Here is a 23,221-nt window from a genome sequence, read left to right as displayed (position 1 = left end):
AGGAAGTAACTGAGGTTAAATGAAATCAAAAGGATAGGGCCCTAACCCAAGGACTGGGGTCCCTCTAAGAAGAGGGAAGGCACCAGAGATCTCTCCATCTCTCTCCCCACATGCGCACAGAGGTAAGGCCATGAGGACACAGAGAGAAGGGAGCTGTCTACAAGCCAGGAGGAGAGGCTTCCCCAGAAAGCAACCCGATGGCATCTTAATCTTGAACTTCTAAAGAATTGTGAGGAAATAAATTTCTGTTGTTTAAGCCACCTGGTCTGTGGTAGTCTGTTATGGCAGCTGGACCTGACTAACACACTCATCCATGGACTTAATTTGGGAGGAGGGAAAATTCTTATTGGGGCCATAGCTCAAGCATATCTCTTTGCACACAGATATTTATTTACCCATCAAACATTTCCTCTTCTCTGGTCAGTGACAGGCCCTGAGTGAGTTACCAATGAGGATATGGCTCTTGCCCTTGAGGCACTCCTACTGCTCAGCTCTGTCACTTCTTGTCTGTGCAAACTCAGGCAGGTTATATAACCTCTGCACACCTCAGCTGCCTTACCTGTAAGGGGTGTTAGGAGGATTAAAGGAGAATGCATGGAAATTCACAGCATAGTACAGACAAGCATTTGGTATTCAGTTAACAGAGGCTCTCGTGACTACTAACGGCTTTAGCCTATGGGGTAGGTCCAGACAAGAAATCTAAGCTGCAGAGAGTTTAAGTGGTTTGCCCGAGACCATCCAGCTAAAGATATTTAGGGAGCAGGGGGTTATGCCTACAATTTATTTAACCTGTGCTATAGTTTATACCCTAAGACGTGCCCATACTTGGTAGAAAACTGATTGTGTGTAGGTATTAATGTTTTTCTATTTTAAAACAAGCACAAAGATGTTTAACATTATAAAAATAATATGTATAGATATATTAAATTCTAATAGAATAAAAGAGTAACAAAAGTGACCCCTGCTCTCTCTAACCAGCAGATACCTTCCCTATGCTGAGCTTCCGTAGCCCTTCCATTGGACTCCCTATCTGCTCCATTCCTGGTGGGTTATCATGTGTCTGTCAATCCTGCTCTTCAGCTGTCCCTCATGGAGTTAAGCCCAGAACACCTGGCTTTGCTGCTTTCCAGCTGTGTGACCTTAGACAACTTAGTTCTCCTTTCTAAGCCTCAGTTTCCTCATCTGTAAAATGGGAATGAATAATACTAGTACCTATGCCTTATAGGATTGTTATGAGGACTAAATGAGTTACTATACAGTGCTGGGCATATAGTTAGCTCTATACGAGAGTTAGTTTTTACCAGAGCGGATACACTTCTAAGGGCCACGGGCAGCATGGAAAATCAGAGTAGAGGGAGGAAACCCCTTCACTCACCTCCCCCCCTAATCCCCACCACACGCACGCACTAGGGCTCCCTGTATAAGCAGCTGGCTCAGGACGACTATACTGGTGCCTCTGAGAGACATAGTGGTCTTTGGATGGACCCAATTCCCAGTGTCTGGGACAGCCTTCTCTAGGGAGCAGGCTCAGACAGTTAAGTCAGCTTTTCCCAGCTGGCTCCATGACAAATGTCTTTAAATGCTATCCTAACACAGTTGATGCAAGATGACAGCACAGCTAAATGGGTCAAATTAACTCAGTTCTTGACTCAGAGTCACCTTCTCAGTAAAGTGGGGAGATCTCTGTTCTCTCTGCTGCATCTTTGACTCTGCCACCCAGCCATGTGCTAGCTCTGCCTGCTAGCCTAGCCTCAGAGACAGACAGGCCAGAGGGTTTGCCAGACCAGGAGCTGAACCCAGCCAGCTGCGTGCTTTCACCCCAGGGCTTCCATTGGGCTGATTCAACTAATAAAGAAGCTGACCTGAACAGAGCCTTTCTCATGCTAGGAGGAGCACAGAGAGGCTGGGTTTCTAGTTCCTGCCTTTCTTTCCCATCTCCAATGCATTCAGCAATCACTAAGGTAATCTGGTGCTCGGGGTAGGAGATGGTGATGGGGAGGCCAGGATGGAATAGGAAATGTAAGGGGGAGAAAAGAAAATGGGAGGAACAGAGCTGAGCCACATGCTGAGAGCAAACGCGTGTGTTTGCAGATGTCGTTATATAAATGTGTGTGGTAGAGACGGTAATAACAACTACCATTTGTTAAGAAATCCATTGTTTGGGTTTATCACACCTAAAATAGAACATGCAATTTTCTCCCTTACCACTCTCCCACACCCGTCCCCACACTTACTAAATTTTCCCCATTAGGAAATAGGACCACCTTGCTCTCTGGCTCGGGCCACAGCCTTGCAGTTGCTCTTGCGCGTCCCACGTCTAATCCATCAGCAACCCCTTTGAACTGTCTCCTGAGTCTGACCAGTCTCATCATCTCCACTGTCATCGCTGTCCCTCTACCTGGCCTCCTTGCTTTCATTCTTACTTGGGGAACCATCTCTCCCCACAGCAGCCAGAAGAATCTTTTAAAATTATAAATCAGATCATGAAATCTCTTGTTCAGATCCCTCTGAAGGTTTCCCACTGTGCTTGAAAGAAAACCCAAATGTCTTCTCCTGGTTTCTGAGGCCCTCCACGCTCTAGACCCCGGAGATCTCTGCAGCCTCATCTCTCCCTCATGCCGTCTGCTCCGGCCTCACTGGCCTTTTGGATATTTCTCCTCCCACATCGTAGTATGACATTTTTCAAACACAAAGTGAAACTGAAGGGGTTTTACAGTAAACATGTATATACCCACCACATAAATTCTACTATTAACATTTTATTATATGAGCTTTCTCACATATCTATTCATCCCTCTATCTATTCATCCATCCATCTATCCATCTTATCTTTTAATGAATTTTAAAATGTGTTGCCGACATTAGTATATGCTACCCCTAACCACAATAGCATACACATTCTCAGAGCCTTCTTGATGCTTTTAATACAGGCCATGCTTTTTCCTGCCACAGGGCCTTTGCACTTGTTACTGCCCCTGCCTGGAAAGCTCTGCACGCATTCACATTCAACAAATATTTACTGACCACTGTGTTCCATTTCCTAATTTCATTCAAGTCTGTACTCAAATGCTATTGCCTCAGCAAAGCAATTCCTGACCATCCACAACTACAAAAGCACCAACTGTCAAATAACTCTACCACCTTCTCTTGCTTTACTCTTCTTCAGAGCACGTATCACAACCTGAACTTACATGTGTGTATGTGCACATAAGCAGTTTTGAAACTTTTTACTGTCAATCTTTCCTACTAAAATGTAAGCTCCGTTTGGACAGAGATTTTATTTTATTTCTGGCTATTTTTCCCACTTCTAGAACAGTCCCTGGGATGAGTAGGCACTCAATGCATGTTTGTTACTTGTATGAACAAATTAAGCTTTTACTATGATCTAAGTGTTCTTACATCATCACATTTCATCCTCACAACAACATCTACAGTACTGTACTCATTTTACAGATGAGGAAACTGAGGCTGAGTTGAAATGATGTGTCACACCAGGGGTGAGTCAAACAAGTAGAGAGTGATGAGCTGAGATCTAAGCCCAGGCCCCAGGTATCATTAATAGAGACTTCCTGATGTTTTTAAAACATGCTGCTTATTCCTGCCCAGGACCTTTGCATCTATACAGTGTAAATGTGAATATACAGCTACACCATGCTATATGTTTGATATTCAATTTAACTCCTGCTGATTGAGAGGGCAGTTTTGCCAGGTAGGTACCATATGGTACCAGTGAGTGGAGGGAGGGAGAGGCCAGCCCTCGAGCTGACAGAGGGGTTGAGGACTGTCCTAGTAGGGGCCTGGCTGGAATCCCACTTTGGGACAGCCACTCCAGGAGCACAGCAGTCACAGAGTTGGAGAAGCACTAGATGGGAAAGGCCAGAGGCGACAGCAGTTCAGTGGCTATTACAATAGTCTGGGGCCTGACATGGAGATGAAAAGACAGATTGGAGCTTTCCTTTAATTTCAGAATGTGACACTTTACAAGTCCCATTATCCCCGTTATCCTTCTCTGCCTATCACCCGATAGCAAGCTCAGACGCTCCTCTCTAATGACGCCACACCAGAGAAGACTTTTTTAGGTCAGGAACTCTGCTTATATGGGAGAGAAGATGACTCCATTCCTCTCAATACCACCTCAGTATCCCCACTCCCCCACCTCCACCCCTACACTGTCTCTGAAGAGAGAACACTACTCTCACTAGGCCGGTGTATTAGAGGCCATGGTCACCATGTTAAAGGTTGGGAACATGGATGTGCCCTTTCTTCCCTCTCATCTTCTCTGCAACTAAAGCAATGACATAACCTAGGGCCTGTCCACAGGTTCCCTCTTTTCTCCTCTTCTCACTCATGACCTTGGTTTCTTTCATTGCCTCAGGCTGTAGCACCAGCTAGTATTAAGATTTAGATTTTGTTTTACAGGAAAAGAGATTGACCTGGTATGACAGTGTAAGATCTGCTGATCCATTCCCCAGTGAAACTTGTGAAAAATACAAAACAAGCAAACAAACAAATAACCATTGAAAGTATCTGGAAATGGTCCTAAGGGCAAACAGCAAATAAACGTCTACTCAATAAAACCTATGAAAATTCAGTAAGAAACGCGAGAATCTATGGAATTTGAACCAAAATGGCTCCCCCCCTCCACCAGCCCCGTCCCCCTAGCTCAGGGAGGCAGAGATTACTCCAGACTGCTGCAGCCTGAAAAATAGGGCTTCCTCTCCCCCACCCCCCACTTCTAGTTGTAAGGCTTTCTTCCCAGGAGATCAGTATTTATCATTCTGCCCGAAGCTACCTCTTGCTGGCGTTAAGTCCCAGGAGAGCACAGTAGGAACGTGAGAGCTTCCTTCTTCCACCAACTCTCCCTCATGCAATGGAAGTTCTAGGCACTGTGCCACTGAGAATACTGGGGCCCTGATCACCCATGGCCCAGCTCATGGGGTGATGATTCCGTGTGAGGAGAGGCAAGGTGAGAGGACCTCAGGCTGCTGCCTGCCTCTCCACAAAGCCTCGGCTCCCAGAGTGAGGAGGTTCCTCAGACGTTTGCCATTGTCCTCACTCCCAGCTCCAGAGCTGTACCTCAGAGATTTTGTCTAGGGGAAGAAGCAGGCTATACAATACCTGCTAATCTCATCTTGAAGGAATTGACTTTATTTGCAACAGAGCTTGGAGAAGTTCAAGCCTAAGGGTGCCCTCAAGAACAGCAGAGGTTGTGGTGAAAGGCATTTGGGGGTAGGTTCATGAATTTAATGACGATACAGCCTACATTGTAGGCTAGTTAGTTTATAAGAGATAACCAGGGACTACGACAGCAGAGAGGAGACCTCTTGGGGTCAGAACAAATAGCCAACACTGATCTCAGAAATTATTCCTTCAAAGGAGACAGAATTCAATTGGAATAGTTTGTAGAATGATTTATGACTGAGGACACCATTCATAAGACTAGAGCAAAACATCTAGCGGTTAATGGAGTTTAACAGTGGATGCGGTCAGGGAAAGAGGACCCTACCAAAACCACTGTCATTCCAGAGTGACTGTGGGCATATTCAAAGTAGTTCCTCTCTGAGAAGTGACATCAGGCCTAACACCATGTATGTGGAAGAAAGGGAGGGGGAGGGGAGAATGGACTACACTGAAATAATCCAGCCAGTCACTAAACAAATACAGAAGCAAATAACAATAAGCCCCAAAGGGTAGAGACCAGTACCCAGAGTTGTAACAATACGTGATCTAAAATGTCCAGTTTCCAATGAAAAAAAAATTACAAGGCATGCAAAGAAACAGAAACTATGACCCATACACTGGGGGTGAAAAAGCAGACAACAGGAACTGCCTGTGAGAATAACCAGATGTCAGATTTAACAGAAGACTTCCAAGTAGCTTTAAAAATATGTTCACAACACTAAAGGAAACCATACTTAGAGAAGTAAAGGAAGGTATGATGACAGTGTCAAATCAAAAAGAATATCAATAAAGAGATAGAAATTATAAATTAAAAAATGGAATTCTGGAATTGAAAAGTACAACTAAAATTATGAATTTACTAGAGATTTGACTTAGCAGCAGAATTAACAAACTTGAAGACAGATTGATAGCGATAATAAAAGTTGAAAAACAGAGAGAATAAAGAATGAAGAAAAATGAAAAGAACCCCAAAGAAATGTGGGACGCCATTAAGTGCACCAACATACATGTAATGAGAGCAGTAAAGGGAGAAGAGAGGTAAAGGAGCAGAAAAAATATTTGAAGAAATAATGGCTGAAAACCTCCCAAATTTATTTAAAAACAATAACTTACATGTCTAGGAAGCTCACCAAACTCCAAGTGTCTGTATGCAAAAAGATCCACATATAGACACATCATAGTAATAACACTGAAGGAGAAAATCTTGAAAGCATCAAGAGAAAAGCAATCTATTACTTACCAGGGAATCTAAATAAGATTAACAGCTGACTTCTCAGTAGAAACAATGGAGGCCAGAGGCAGTGAGATATCATGTCCAAAGTGCTTAAAAAAATAACTGTCAACCAAGAATCTTAAATCTAACAAAGCTATCTTTCAAAAATAAGATAAAATAAGGATATTCTCAGATTAAAAAACAAACAGAATTTGTCACTAGTAAATCTACCTTTCAAGAAATACTAAAGGAAATTTTTTTAAGGCTGAAAGTGACTCCTGACAGTAATGTAAATCCACAAGAAAAAAGGAATAGCACCAGTCAAAATAATTATGTAATCATAAAGAGTAAAAATCATATTATTCTCTTTTCTTTTAATTGATTTTAAAGCAAGTGTATAAAATATGCATATAATGTATTGTTTGGCCTATAATATATAAATATGTAATATACATATAATACATTTGTCAATAACAGCACAAAGGAGTTAAGAGCAAAGTTGTACTGGGCTAAGAAAATGACTACAGAGGGTAAGGAAATAATTATAACAATGTACTGTTTGGTTTATAACATAAGCAGGTGTAATATGTATAACAATAAAACCAGAAACATGTAAAAGGGGAAAAGAACTATATATGAGTAATATTTTCATATATCACTGGAATTAAACTAGTATAAATCTCCACCTCATTCTGGTAAGTTAAGATATATACAATACACCCTAGAGCAACCACTGAAAAATACAGTGAAAAAAATCATCAAATAAATTTAAATTCTACATTAGAAAATATTCACTTAATGCAAAAGAAAGCAGTAAATAAGGAATAGGGGAACAAAAAAGACATGTGACATATAGAAAAGAAAACAGTAAAATGGCAGACATAAATCTAACTGTATCAATAATAACATTAAATGTGAATGGATTAAATAATCCAATTAAAATGCAGAGATTGTCAGACTGGATAAAATAACATGATCTAGCTATATGTTGTCTATAGGAGACATACTTTAGATTCAAAGATACAAATAGAGTAAAAGTAAAAGGATAAAACATATATTATGCACACTACAATCACAGAAAAGCTGGAGTGGCTATACTAATATCAGACAACACGGACATTAAAACAAAGCAAGTTTAGTAGAAATAAAGACGGAAATTTTATAATTATAAAAGGTTCAATCCATTGGGAAGAGATAACAATGATAAACAATGCATCTAATAATAGAACAGTGAAATAAATGAAGCAAAAACTGACAGAAACAAAGGGAGGAACAGACAATTCAAAAATAATAGTTGGAGACCTGATTACCCCACTTTCAATAATGGATAGAACAACTAGACAGAAGATCAACAAGGAAATAAAAAAACTTAACTCTATAAATCAAGTAGACCTAACAGACATCTATAGGATGCTCCATCCAACAAGAGACTATACATTCTTCTCAAATGCACATGGAACATTCTCTGCAATATGCCATATGCTGGGCCATAAAACAAACCCCAATAATTTAAAAGGATATAAATCATATGAAGTATGTTCTCCAGTGACAATAGAATGAAACTATTGATTTCCTTTATAGAAATCAATAGCAGAAAAGAAATTTAGGAAAACTGACAAATATGAGGAAATTAAACAGCACACTCCTGTATAACCAATGGTCAAGGAAAAAGTCAAAAGAAAAATCAGAAAATACTTTGAGATGAATGAAAATGAAGACATAACAACCAAATCGTATGAGATGCACCTAAAGCAGGGCTTAGAGAGAAATTTATAGCTATAAATGCCTGTATTAAAAAAAAAAAAAGAACTCAGATCCATAACCTAACCTTCTACTGTAAGATACTAGAAAAAAGAAGAACAAACTAAACCTAAAGCAAGGAAGGAAATAATAAAGACTAGTATAGAAGTTAATGAAATAGAGAACAGACAAGTTATAGAGAAAATCAATAAAACCAGAAGCTGGTTCTTTGAAAATCAACAAAATTGACAAACCTTGAGCTACACTGACCAAGAAAAAAAGAGAAGACTCAAATTATTAGAATCAGAAATGAAAAAGGGACATTACTACCAATTCTACAGAAATAAAAAGGGTTATAAAGCAATACTGTGTATACTTGTATGGAAATAAATTGAATAACTGAGATGAAAAGCACAAATTCCTACAAAGAAACAAACTACTGAAACTAACACAGGAAGAAATAGAAAATCTGTAATAAAGGAAGAGATTGCGGTAATCAAAAAACTACCCTCCCACAAAGAAATGCCTAAGTCCAGATGGCTTCACTGTTGAATTCTACCAAACATTTAAAGAAGAATTAATAACAATTCTGCACAAAATCTTGAAAAAATAGAAGAGGAGGAAACACTTCCCAACTCATTTTATGAGGTCATTATTATCTGGATACCCAAATCAGACAAAGACATCACAAGAAAACTATAGACTGATATGTCATGAACATGGATGCAAAAATCCTCAACAAAAGACTGGCAAATTGAATCCAGTAACATATAAAAAGAATTATACTCCTTGCTCAAGTGGAATTTATCTGAGGAATGCAAAATTGGTTTACCAAACAAAGAAATCAATGAAGATATCAATCAATAGAATAAAAAAATACATGATCATCTCAAAAGATGAAGAAAAAGCATTTGAAAAAATCCAATATGATAAAAATACTCAACAAACTAGGAATAGAAATGAACGTCCTCAACTTGGCATCTGTGGAAAACCCACAGCTAACATCATACTTAATGGTGAAATACTGGATATTTCTCCCTAAGATCAGGAGCAAAACAACGATGTGAATCCTCACCACTTTAATCAACATTGTCTTGGAGCTTCTAGCGAGGCTGATTAAGCAAGGAAAATAAAAGGCATCCAGATTGGAAAGGAAGAAGTAAAGCAAAAAAAAAAAAAACTTCTATAAAAAAAAAAAGAAGTAAAGCTAAGTCTATTCACAGGTGCTATGAAACTGTATACAGAAAATCTAAGGAATTCACTAAAGCTATTTGAATGAATGAACAAATTCAGCAAGGCTGCAGGTTACAAGAGCAATATATTAAAATCAATTATATTTGTACACATTTGTAACAAACAATTTGAAAGTGAAATTAAGAAAACAATTCAATTTAATTAGAATAAAAAAGAATGAAATACTGAGGAATAAATGTAACAAAACAAATGTTAAGTTCATGCACTGAAAACTACAAATTATTGTTGAAAGAAATTAAAGATCTACATAATTGGAAAAACATCTCAGGTTCATGGATTGGAAGACTTAACACTATTAAGATGGCAATATTCCCAAATCAGTCCACAGATTCAGTGCAATCCGTCAGAATCCCAGATGACTTCTTTGTAGAAATTGACAAGCTGATGCTAAAATTCATATGGAATTGCAAAGAACCCGGAATAACCAAAATATCTTGAAAAATACGAAAAAGGACTCATACTTCCTGATTTCAAAATTTAAACAGCAACAGTATAACCAAGACAGTCTAGTATTGGTACTAGGATAAGCATATCAATCAGTGGGATAGAACTGGAACTACCAAAATAAACCCATATATCTATAGTCAAATGATTTTTTGCAAGGAGGCCAAGACCATTCAATGGAGAAAAGAATCACTAATGGTGGTAGGACAACTGGATAGCCACACACAAAGGAATGAAGATGGGCCATTACCTTAAACCATATACAAAACTTAAAATGAATCAAAATGATTAGCTAAACGTAAGACCTCAAACTATAAAACTCTTGGAAGAAAACATAAGGTAAATCTTCATGAACTTGGGACTGGCAGAGGATTCTTGGATATAGCACCAAAAGCATGAGCAACCAAAGAAAAAGTAGATGAATTAGACTTCATTAAAATTAAAAAAACTTTTATGCTTCAAAAGACACCATCAAGAAAGTGAAAAGACAACCTACAGAATAGGTTTGCAAATCATGTATCTGCTATAGGACTTATACCTAGAGTATATAAAGAGCTCTTACAACTCAATAGTAAAAAGATAACCAAATTTTAAATTGGGTAAAGGACCTGAAGGGACATTTCTCCAAAGAAGATATACAAATGACCAATAAGCACATTATGCTCAGCAGTATTAGTCATCAGAGAAATTCAAATCCAAACCTCAGTGAGATACCACTTCATACCCACTAGGGTCTGGAAAGCAGTTGGGCAGCTCCTTAAATGATTAAACACAGAGCTACTATGTGACCCAGCAATTCATAGGTATACCCAAGAGAAATGAACACATATGTCTGCACAAAAGTTGTACACAATTCTTTATAATAGTATTATCCACAATAACACAAAAGTGGAAACAACCCAAATGTCCATCAAGTGACCAATGGATAAACAAAATGTGGTCTATCCATGCAATGGAATATTATTCAGCCATAAAAAGGAATCAATTTCAGATCCATGCTACAACAGGGATGAACCTTGCAAATGTTGTGCTAAGTGAAAGAAGCCAGACACAAAGGCCACATACTGCATGATCCCATTTCTATGAAATGTCCAGAATAGATAAATCCATAGAGATAGAAATCAGATTAGTGGTTGCTTAGGGCTGGGGGAAAACGTACAGGGGACAGAAGGATAAGGGATGGTAGCTGAGGGCATGGGTTTCTATTTGCAGCAAGGAAAATGTTCAAAAATTGGTTGTATATATCTGTGAATATATTAAAAACTGTTAAATTGTATACTTTAAATGGGTGAATTGTATGGCATGTGAATCATATCACAATAAAATGGTTAAAAAAAGAGGAAGAGAGAGTCTTCCTTAGGCATCAGGCCTCAGCCACGTGGGGCAGGCCAGTTTACCATCTCCGCACTAGGGCTGAGGAACAATAGCCGAAGGAGGAATAAAGTGGCCACCGTTCTCTTTTCTATTGTTCTTTATTTCTTACAGGGCAGAGTGACCATGATTCAGGCAGAACTGGGTGTTATGGATAAACTGCCTATAATACCATGTTCATACCACCAAAACCTCACCTAATACACACAACAAATAAATCTCTACACGTTATACGAAGCAAAAGAAGACAAAGGCAAAAATCTCTACTCTGTCCAGTTCCATTTACATGTTCCATAACAGGCAAACTATCTATGGTAAAAAAAATAAATCATGTCAGTGGTTGCTTCTTGAGCTTTTGGGGCAGGGACTGATTGAGGAGCATGAAGGAACTTTCCGGGGTGTTGGAAATGTTCTATCTCTTGATAGGGGTCTGAGTTACACAAGTGTTTGCATGTATAAATACTCATGGAATGATACATGTAAGATTTCTATATTACAGTGTAAGTAATTTTACTTCAAAAAAATAACCATACACAATATTGACCCCTAGTTAATGATTTGCATGCTGAAGTGTCTGGGGGAGATATGCACTGATGACTGCAACGCACTACTTTGAAATGTGTTAAAAAATAAGATGGATCGATAGAGGGATAGATAAATATACGATAAAGCAAATAAAATAAAGTGTTAATTGTAGAAACGAGGTGGTAGGTATATGGATATATAAAATCCTGCAACTTTTCTATGTATTTGTAATTTTTTATTAAAGAAAATATTGGGAACTACAAACAAAGAAAAATCTGACCCTGATTTGGAGTAGGTGCTTAAAACAATCTCATAAAATCTACGGACCTCGTCTCGGAGGCTCACATTGCAACAGAAACAAACTTTTGCCCTAATGGACCTCCTGAAGCCCATTTATGAACCCCTAATGTATCCAAAGAGTGAATGGCCTAATGGTTTTCTAGATGTGGATGATGAACAAGGAGACAAGAGTGAATTTGGGGAAATACCAGTGAGAGAATGATGGTGCAATTATAGTTGAAAATAGACATACGTATCTATATAGACATGTTTCTGTTACTGATTTCTTAGTGGTTTCTTTATCTGGCAGTCTTGTTCCTCACTTAGCATCCAACTAATAAAGTTGCCTACTGACAAGCTACCTTGATGTTTTCATTTGGTTTAGTTCTGACGATCAAAGGTTCTTAGTCTAACCATGGTTTCTTTATAAATCTTGGAGACCAAAAGAGCAAAAGTCTGGATTTTCCAGACTTAAACTGATGATGTGCTAATAGGCTCAAGACTATCAGCGGGGTACAGAATCTTTTGAGACAGGAAAGGCAGTAGATGGCCAAACAACTAACTTGTTTTTCAATCTGGTCACTCACTGGGTGACCCATTTATTACAAGGACACAGAATTGTGGTTTTATGGCTGATTTGACCTTTGAAGTCTGCTGCGCTCCATTCATACCGGGTGTTTTCAAGAGAAAAAAAAATACTGAGGATTCTCCCAGTGAAATATCTTAAAGGAAAGTAGATGAAGAAATCAGGAGGTTTCAACTGCCAATGAGCAGTTAGGTCAATACAATTCTCTGGACCCACTTCCTTTATCAGGATTAGGAAGGATTTATTTTGCATACGCAGTTGTCCCAGGCACTATGCTAAGCTCTTTATCTACATCGCCTCATTTTAACCTACGCCACAATTCTCCTAGTGCGGTCATTACTACTTTACAGAAAAGACACTGAGGCCAGAGATTCTGGCGCTTGCCAAATATCACATGGCCATAAAGATCTCTCCCTGTCTTTCACCTCTAGGTCTCCTTTCTCAGAGTCCAGGGTCCCTTAACGGTTCCTGCAGCTCAGTATTTCTGTGACTGTTTTGGCTCTAGTCAGCATGCATGTAAACATTTAGCAAACACAATTAATTTTCCTCTGATGAATGCCCCTAATTCAGCACGTCCCTTCCAACCCGCAGGATACAAGGAGAACCTTCAGGAAACTAGCTCTCCCTGGGGTGGCTGTGGCCCTTCCCGGATGACTCTTCCTGCCTGTGTCATTCTCAGAAACCAGCAACCTGACAAAGAAAACAGGAGCAAGGACATTCTGGGGAAGCAGACACACAGCCCTGACTTATCCCATTCCTAGGACACTGTGTGCCTCTGCTCTGAGAGGGGCCAGGCAGCATTCTCGGGGGGGGGGGGGGGGGGGGGGCAGGTCTTCTTGGCACAGGGTGAAGCCACCTGTGGCTGCTTGTTCCCTCACCCAGCAAGTCTGGCCCTCGTCCTGCTCAGTCCTGGTACCCACAGCGGCCTTGCAGACCCAGGCTGAGGAGCTTGGGGAAAGTCAACAGGTGTGGGATGACTAACAGTGACTTCCGCCCCCAGGAAGGTGGGCTGCATGGGTCCTCAGAGGGCACCTGCCCCGCCCTCCTGTGGACACATCTGCCTCCACCAGCAGCAGTCCAGACACATCTGATTTCTGAAAAATCAGTCTATCTTGTTGGACAAGAAGTAGAAGAAGAGACTGGGAGTGAGATCTGGAGCAAGAGGGACACACACACACACACACACACACACACACACACACACACACACAGAAATAAAGCAAGTGAAAGATGGTGAGAACAAGAAGGGGGGTGGGGACTGTTAAAAGTGATAGGAGAGGGAGAACTGGAGGTGGTAGGGAAAGAGGAAAAGAAGGAAGGAGGAAAGCAAATCACTGCAAACAAGCAGAAGGTGGCAGCCTTCAGGTCTCCGAACAAAGGCTCTACAGGATGTTTTTCTCAGCTCAGGATGCCTTCAGCCCTAAGGAGGCTGGCAGAGCTCAACGTTACACCTCGATTTGCTTTTCTGCACCCGTGACCCAGGCCTGACCCATTGGCTCCCTCTTGGGCCGCAGTGATTGGCTCTGGCCTGGGTGTATGACTCGAGTCAGTCCATGAGACTCCATCCCAGCAGCTTTCTTGGAACCATTAGGAAAAGGAAGCTCTTTTCCATTGGGAGTTTGTATAAAAGGATAATGAAAGTCTGAAACTGCCAGAGAGCACCATGCAGGGCGATCATACTTGAGAATGAAGTCAACACAGAGGGAAACAGAACAGGAAGGTGGGAACAAACTCCTGACAGGATCAACTAAGCTCCTGGATCCAGCTGTGCCTGAAGCCATGCCTATCCTGGGAATTTTCCGGTACATGATTTGAATTTCTTTTACGCTTAAATCAGTTTGAGCTGGAGGTTCTGTCATTAGCAACTGAACTAGTCCTACTAGAATGTGCAAACCCACTTATCAGTCTTGCCTCTTTTACCAGTTCCCAGTATCCACACCTAAGTACATACACAGCTGTCCTGACAAATATGGCAGCCAACAGGGCCTGGGGCTGGCCCACAAGGGCAACACAAAGGCCAATAAGATAACTGCCAAATAATGATTTTTAAAAAGTAAAACTATCACAGGGAGAAAGGGGGGCTATGCTTGGTCTATACTGGGCTGCATTAGGACTTTCACGGGCCCCTGGCTCTTTTGCTTGCATGGATTCCTTCCTCCATTAGAAAAAAAAAATCGAATATTATATTTTACAACTGCATTGGTATAAAGATGAATATAGTCCAGGCTGGATCATATTCATTTTTTTCTTTTTCTTTAAAAGAAATTAAAACATTTGTATGGGTCCCTAAAAGTATGGTGGGCGCTGGGCCTGGTGGATATGCCAGCACTGGAGAGCCTGTACTACCGAGATTGCTTGTCTATATAATCCCTGTTCCCTCAAGACTAACTTGACTCTCTTCTCCTTGTCTAGAAGGGATGGAAGGGCCTGGTGAGCCCTTCAGAGTCCAGGCTGGACTTTCACTCTCTCCCTCCACCACTTCCCTGAGTCATCACCACTGGGCTTCATATTCCGGCACCCACTGCACTGGGGACACACCTGTAAAGTAGTCTGGTATTATCAGTGACGAGACTGGCAGCTACTCCCTGACCCATGTCTCATTCATCGACATGCCCCAAGTCCCAGCACAGGCTGGGTGCAAAACAGATCCCCGGTGGGGGAGAGATTAAGGGACAAAGTGCGCTTCCTACTTAGGAAACTCTTGTTACTTAGGATTGGCACTTGGGCGGACGAGGGCACCGAAGAAGATGAGGCAGCCAGGCAGGAATGTGACGAATTGGAGTGCACATGCCTCCGAGGTCTTCCTGGGTCCCCATCTATTCTGGAGGAGGATGTGCTGACTTGCAAAGTTGGAGGGGGTTATGCGGACCTGCCCAGTGTTGAGCGAACATAAGTCAATATGAGACGCCCTCGGGTGGGTCCACCGGCCCTAGAATCCCTCTTACTCACCTTCGTCACTGGTGTGAGGTTCAGTGCCATTGTCGTGGTCAACTTCATCAATGGTCCCTGGCTCACTGTGTGGGCTGTCACTGCAAGGCAACACGAGACGGGGACCCGTTGGGGGGCCTTGTACCCTCACGCTGCCCTTAGCCTCCCTCAGGCACCAGCCCAACCCACCTCTGGGCCTTGATCCAGATCAGGCCCAGACCCACTTGAATCCCAGCTTTACCACCTGACCACTCATGGATCTTCCTAAGATAAAACCACTCCCAGCCCCCTGGCTGGGAAGTTTCCGTGCATAGCCTTCCCCAGATGGCCCCAGCCCTGGAATTTGTTGGGCTGCCTTCTTGGTAAAGGTTGTCAACGTCAAGATCCAGAGGGCAATGGTAAAACCCTGGCCTTTATTCTCGGAAGAACCCCTGGCCAGAAAAATAAAAAGGAATTTTAGAAGCACTGTGAGTCATTCATCTAGCCTGGCTCCCGGTCTTACAGGAGAGGTGACACACCCAGCGAGGCTGAGTGAAGCTCACGAGGAAAAGGGTCCCTCAGTGAAGCCTCTTGATGCTGTGTGCAAAAGCCCCTATCAGTCCAGCTGGTGCGAGTTGGCTGGCGACCATGATGGGCAGGGCGGTAGACTGTATCCAGCCCGTTAAATTTAGTCATGAATGCATTGGGATAATTTTACCAGCTGCTGCTGTCTCGCTAAATTATAAGCTTCTTGAGGCCAGGGTTCATTCACATAGTTGGTCAGTTGGCTTTTTAATTGAGCCATTGATTGAGACCTAACATACGCCTAACATACTAGTAGTGCATCCCTCCTACTAGCACAGTGTCTGGTAGTAAGGTGGACACAGACCCTGCTCTCATGGGCCAGGAAATAAAACTGTGGCAAGTGGAAATGTGTTATGTAGGATCAAATGAGCAGAGACAAGAACAGCAGAGGGGACCTACATGGGGTGGTCAGGGAAGGCTTCTCGGAGGAGGTGACATATACAATACCATTTAAAGGAATATGGACTTTATTATGAAACATTCTCCATTGCCTCCTGGATAAGGTCCAGACTCTGTACAATGGCTTGTTTAAGACCTCTTATACCCTGGCTCCTGCTGGCCGGCGGAGCCTCCGCCCTCACCATTCCCTCACACGAAAACACTTCAGACACACAGAACTGCTTTTCATTTCATTGAACGCTCCGGGCTTAAAACATTCTTTGCCCACTCCTCACCTGGCTGACTCCAGTTCATCCTACAGGTTTCAGTTAAGTCATTGTTTCCTCCAGGAAGCCTTTCCTAACCTGCCTTCATTGGCTCAGAAGACTGCTTCGGGAACTGCCTATTTCCTCCTCCACCAGCGCTCCCTGTATCAGGGAGTACATCCCTGCCCCCCACCCAGGTCTGACCCAGGAGAGGTGCTCAGTAACCATTTGTTGAATGAATGAGTGTTGTCCACTGTGGTGAGACCCTCAGCCCCATCCCCCTTTTGGGCTTTGAAAATGTCTCCAGAATTACCATGTAATTAACAGTTTTCCTTTCTCATGGGACTGAGAATAGTGTGGGGATTGTATGTTGTTCTTTGATAAGTATACGGGACCCCTACGAGAACACTAATTATTATGTATTGCAGCAAGAAAAGAGAACTGGTAATGGCTGTAACATGTGAAAAGCTTCTCTTTGTCCAGAAAGTACGCTTGCTGGCTGTTTAATGTTTCCGTTACAGATCAGGGACAGACTTGTCCTCATACCTCACATGAGATTAGAGAGCTATGATTAGATAACACCAGTGCCCGGTATTTCTGTGCCGGGAAGCGTTGCGGGGAAACAGGCTGGGACATCTTCCTTCTTTGAAGCAGTTGCCCAAAATGCCCACAGCACGAAAGCGGTTCGAGAACCCAGGGGAGCTTTGTCCATCAAAAGACAAACTCCTGCAGGCACCTGGCTCAAAGCAGTACAGGTAATGCCTAAAAATACAGCCGTGTGTTGTCCGGGACCAGGGATCGGGAAAGACTGCAAACCTCTTCACTGCTCTCTGCCAGTCAGCGGTCTGAATCTCCTGTCTTTTCCCCATTTAAAAGAATTTTCCATTCTTTGCCACATTTAAGGTCTTAGCCTGGGGAAGGCAGTCAGCCCTGACTTGGATAAGACCCTCCAAGACCCAGTGCAGCTCTGGGGACACTGAGGTGGCCAGCTAGCAACTGCTGACTTGGTGTGGCGCTCTCAGAGACAGTGAACTCACTTTGTCCTGGGTGGGAGGGGACAATAGCGGGAAGTGTCACTCTCCATTCACCAGGTTGAGGTGGGGATTACCTACTTCCCTTGATGCCTGAGATGGGCTTGCGACTCACCTGGCCAACGACAGCATTACATCTCTTAACTAATGTGATTAGTTTGCCAGACCCAAGCCTCAGCGAGCAGACATCATTCTTGGGCTTGTGTTGGAACATCGGGAATAGAGAAGCTCTTTTTGTCCACTGGGGATGCTAAGAGAATGCGCTCTGAATCAGGAGTTACCAGATGGCTTCTTGAAACTACCACAGGAGAGCCTGCCTGAGAATGAAGCCAACACAGAAGAAAGCAGAGCCACAGGCTGGGCATTGCAGGGCCAAGGCCTGCTGTTCATCACCAAACCCCTGGATCCAGCCATACCTGAAGCCATGAACCCAGACTTTTTAGTGACGGAAACCTGTACATTCCCATGTAGCTTAAGCCAATTTGACCGATGTAACTATCTCCGCTCAGGCTGCTATGAAGCTCAACTGAGAAAATGGGTATGGGAGTACAGACTACAAAGTGGTGAGAAAATCAAAGGGTTTCTTACTGTTCCTGTTCAACAGCAACAACGACGACGACAGTGATAATAATAATATTAAGAGGAATGGAATCTTACCAATATTCTTCCCCTCCAGCCATGCATTTCTCATACACGGGTCCCTCTAGCTCCCGGGGGCTGGGGAAGATGGCTTCATGATGGATGATGATGGTTTTGATGACTTCGTTGACGTGTGCCTGGCAGGACACGGGGTCCTGCCCGTCGGGGATGTGCATGAGGGTGGGCCCAAAGCAGATGGCCAGGTTGTAGGGGTCCATCATGTTCTCGTCGCTGTACTGCGAGAGGCTACAAGAGAGGAGGCACCACACGTCACCGGGGAAAGGCGAAGCCTCCCCCTGCGGTTTCTTTCTTTAGGGGACTCCGTTCAAATCCAGGAGGATTCCATGTTCTGTTTTAAGAACAGCTGCACCTGCAGAAGCCTCAGGACACCCCTTCCCAAAGGAGGTCAGGGCCAAGTCAAAGAGGGGACCCCCTGGCCGGGCAACTCACTGATTGAGGAAAGCGAAGAGATATCTCATGACCACGACGACCACACGGGGAAGGGTGATGAGGATTTGTTGGATCTGGTGCACCCTCTCAGCGGAGCTCTCCAGTTCTGTAACATAAAGGGGCTTTCAGGTTGTCCATCATCCTTGGTGAGCCAATTAGCCAACATTTGCGAGTCCTACCTCTTCGATCAGCCCATGTGGTTCAGGGGAGCCAGTTCTACTCTCAGTTCTGGGAGCCTGGCCTGGCCGATCAGAGCATCATATTCCCCTGGCCACAGGGGTGGGTCCCGGGAGGGGTACATGGCCTCATCAGAACCAACTGGAGTTGATCCTTGGGAGTTTGGGCTGGAGAAACCTGAGAGAGGTGCCCTCTTGAAACTAGATAGAGGGAAGTCTGGAGTAGCTGGGGGCTCCTAGGGAAGAAGATACTTCCTGACAGTGACGACAGCACAGAGATGGAAGGGACAGATTCCTGCTGATGCCATGTGAGGTCTGGGTCCAGCTGGGCCTCAACATTTGAGGAATGTGAGCCAATACATTCCCTTTGATGGATTAAACCAGTGTAAGCTGAGTTTCTGTCACCTGCAACCTATGAGTCCTGATGAACCCAGGCAGGGTCCATGTTTCATTAAACTCTTTATAAACACCAGCTCCAGCACATAGTAGGTGCTCAGGATATGAGAGCTGAATAACCCCTCCTGAGCTGCTTATTGGCCGAATGGCCTGGCAGATGCTTGGGATCTCGTCTCTGACCCCTGTTTTCAGGTCAATCCTAGAGATACAGACACTGGTATTTTTCTCAGTCAGGCCAGGTGTAGGAGCAGCAAATCTGGCTTGATAAGGAGAGAAAAGTACTTTGTGGGCTTCACCTTGTGGAGAGGAAAAGCTGGGGCTAAGAAGAGTGAGCTGCCAAAGCTCTGATGTTTATATACAGGGCTGATGCTGGGCTGACGCATAAAACCCATGTCAGGTTCTTTTTCAGAAAACATGTTTTTTTCTCACATAGCCTCTCTCTCCAGCCTCCACATTCTGTCAACATGTTCCTTCCAAAACACCACTTTTCCCATTTCTCCTCTGCACGCAAGGCTCTTCATGAAGGGGCTTCAACCAACCTTACCTGCCCCATCTCCTAGCTACCACCCCTTCCTGGAGTATTTGAAGATGATTTAGAGCCATGCGTCTCAAATGAAGTAGTACTGAACCCCTGAGGGCATTCTTTGGGGTGAAAAGGTGACTGGAGGATGCCACTGGCATTAGAGGTACAGGGGGAAGGCGCTACGTGTCCTGAATGTAGGGAACACACAACAAGGCACTGCTCTTCCCTAAATGCCAATAGCACCCCCTGGAGAAACTCTGTGCCAGGCTGCCTTTCCACCATCTCCCTCTCACAAAGGACTTGGCTACCCCTAGGGCTTTGCACACACTAGGGATCTCCCTTCTCTGCCGGGCACGCTCCAGCCTACCATCAAGGTCTGGTTCCAGGAAGTCTCCCCACAGAGGTAAGCTCTTACACCTTCACTGATTCCACTGCCCCTATTATAGGCCCCTTCAGGTCCTCAGCTTCGGTCACCGTGCCCTAGTACCATCTCCACCATCATTGATTTTCTTCTTAAAAAGGAGACTTTATCTCACTCTGTAAATGAGGATCATTTGTCATAATTAGGACGTAACATAAAAACAGATACAACGAGAGGAAAACAGTGCTACTAAGTTATACGTAGACATTGTTCTCTACAAAAGTTTCTGAGACTGAGGCCGCATCTCTCTGTTTGGAAGGGAGATTGACCATGAGGTTTGCCCCTTGATGTACTCACAGGAGCTGAGAAGGGACTTGTTGTTTTTTCCCACGGTATGATTCAAGTTGTGATTCAAGGTGTCTAATGTCATGAGCTTGGACCAGAGGTCAACGACCTGGTCCACTGAGGGCCCTGCTCAGGAAATGGACTATTGGGGCTTCTGGAAACATCGGCTGAGCTAGTGACGTGGGGCTCAGGTAAAGTTGCGCCTTTGTGGCCTGGAATTTCTGAGAGGTGATTTGGAGCTTGAAGTGGGTCTGGAAAGATGAGCAGCAAGTAGTGTGGAGGATAGAAGGGCGCAGGAAGGGTCTTGTGCACAGGCAGATAGAGGGCTCAAGCCTCTGGAGGCTCTTGCCACCTCTGGGGGCACTGTCCTGGCTGCCAATCTCTCTCAGAGCATTGTGAGAAGCATCCCTAGTGCAACTAGGTGTGCGGCGATTTTCTGCAAATCAAATTCAAGAGTTTATTCCAAAATACTAAAATTCTCATATTCCAATATTAAAAGTTTATTTTTAAAAAATATCCTTAAAAGGCTGCCTTGGAGTTGGGCATCTTACAGTGAAGGTGCTTTTACTTCAGCCCCTTGGACTGGGCTCCTGCCTTCATCCACAGAAATACCAGTCAAGGAGGACTCTGATGGCTAGCAATGTCAGAGGAAGCCCTCAGTCAACTTATTGTCACCATTTCCCTGGTTGGTCATGTTGCTGAGCAGACTCCCAAGCCCTCCATGGCTCCCCATCACCCCAGGGGAAAAGCCCCAGAATCCTTGGAAGGCATCCACGGCCTTCCCCCTCTTGCCCCGGGCACTGGCCGGGACACCCTCCTGCTGGGCCCCTCGGTCTGTGTGTCCCCACCCCTTCCCAGGATCCCCGTGTCCACTCCTCCTGGAAGACTCTGTTCACTTCACTCTCTCAGCTGTGATCTGTGAAGCCAAGTGTCCCTCTCTCTCTGCTGTTCTGAGCTCCTTCCATCCCCAAGTGTACCATGCCCGTTAGTTCTTCCATTATAAAGCATCTTATTATTTCCACAACTAGGCTTGAAGTTCTCTAAGGACAAGGACCCTACGGCTTCTTTCCCAGTGTCCCTCCTGCATGGCTAACACACCGATGAGTCCATAATGCAACGTCAATAAATATTTGTCAAGGAATTGATCATTCCCCTGCGAAATACTTACTAATAGTAGATATCAAATCTTGAAACCTTTCCTTAGGAAAGAGTGGGTTTTCCAGTCCTCGGAAATACAGTTTTAAAACACCAGCGACTGAATTGATATCTCGTTCATTTTGATCATCCACAAGGGGGTCTTCACCTGTGAGGAAACAGAGATGATGATTCAGCTTGGCGAGGAGGCAGGGAACGCGTAGATGGCAGAAGAGATGACCAGGCCTAGTCTGAACTGGAGAAGAGACCAAGGGGACATCTTACGTACTCCCCAACAGAGCAAGTTCACAGTTCTCCCTGCAACTGATTTTGAAAATGGTCAACTCTAGAGAAATGTTGTGAAAACAAAATAATGAACAACCATCACCCTTCACTTACCCTCATCAACTTAACACTCATCTTGCCATATTTGCTTTCTCTCTCTTTCTCTGCTTGTATTTATTATTGCTCAGCTAATTGAGAGTACTTTGTACATATCACAACACGTCACTGCTGAACTTCAACACGTGTCAGCTAGGTATAAGGATATTCTCCTACATCGTCTCACAATATTATTATACCTAAGGAAATTAACGACAGTTCCAAAACACCATCTCATATACAGCCCACATCAAACATTTCCAATTGTCCCATGTCTTTCACAGTTTTTTTTCAAAAGCTAAGATCTAATCAACGTTCACAATTCATTTGGTTATGTGTCTTTATGCTGTTGAATATATAATAGAACCCAACATTTTTTATTGTTAGTTTGCTTTTTGTTAAGATTGACTCTTTTTTTTTTTTTTTTTTTTTTTTAAGATTGACTCTTGAAGAGTGCAGGCCAACTGCCTTGTAGGATGCTTCACATTCTAGGTTTGTCTTGTTTCCTCATGATTAGATTCAGGTTCAACCGCTTTGGTAAGAATACCACACGGGTGATGTTGTGGACACCTTGCTGCGTCAGGAGGCACATATGTCAGGCTGTCCTGCTACTGGCCACACTAAGTTGGATCGCTGGGTTAAGTACTGGCCTCCAGACCTCTACATTGATAAAGGTATATTTTCCCCTTTGTAATAATAAGAGTAAAACATAACATACTTTTGTAAAATATATTATGTGCATATCATTACGCTCAAGATGTTTCACCCAATGCTTTAGCATCCAATAATGACTTTTGCCCAAATCAGTTATTACCCTGGGGTTGTAAAACGGTGATTTTTAAAAATTCTGTCATTTCATCTACAATTATTAGCTTAAATTTTTTGGTCAAGAACAACTTTCCCCATGTTCCCTCCTGTCTCCTCTTATCTTTTAAAAACATTTTACGGACTTGTTTGGTAATTTTTAATTCAATGTGTTCTAATCCACTGCCACCACTATTCACTGGGATATTCAGATTGTCCCCAGACCTGGCCAGGGGGAGTTCTTTCTTATGT

The 23,221-nt window shown here is 43.2% G+C and overlaps 1 protein-coding gene across 5 annotated transcripts in view; it reads right to left on the bottom strand.

Moving 5' to 3' along the window:
- The window catches only part of SRGAP3 (SLIT-ROBO Rho GTPase activating protein 3), a 234,268-nt gene that overhangs the window by 9,724 nt on the left and 201,323 nt on the right, over positions 1-23,221 (bottom strand). For all 5 annotated transcript variants that reach the window (XM_019748291.3, XM_019748293.3, XM_019748294.3 and 2 more), the window contains 4 exons: positions 21,819-21,953; positions 18,850-18,955; positions 18,418-18,645; positions 15,543-15,622 (listed from right to left, as the gene is read on the bottom strand). In XM_019748291.3, coding sequence (XP_019603850.2) covers positions 15,543-15,622; positions 18,418-18,645; positions 18,850-18,955; positions 21,819-21,953 — 549 coding nt within the window. The remainder of the gene's footprint in view (positions 1-15,542; positions 15,623-18,417; positions 18,646-18,849; positions 18,956-21,818; positions 21,954-23,221) is intronic.

This window comes from Rhinolophus sinicus, chromosome 5, assembly GCF_057876585.1.
Source record: "Rhinolophus sinicus isolate RSI-liver-muscle chromosome 5, RSI-T2T, whole genome shotgun sequence".
Lineage (NCBI taxonomy): Eukaryota > Metazoa > Chordata > Mammalia > Chiroptera > Rhinolophidae > Rhinolophus > Rhinolophus sinicus.
The sequence above is the reverse complement of the archived record's forward strand: the minus strand, read 5'-3'. Positions and strand labels throughout refer to the sequence as shown.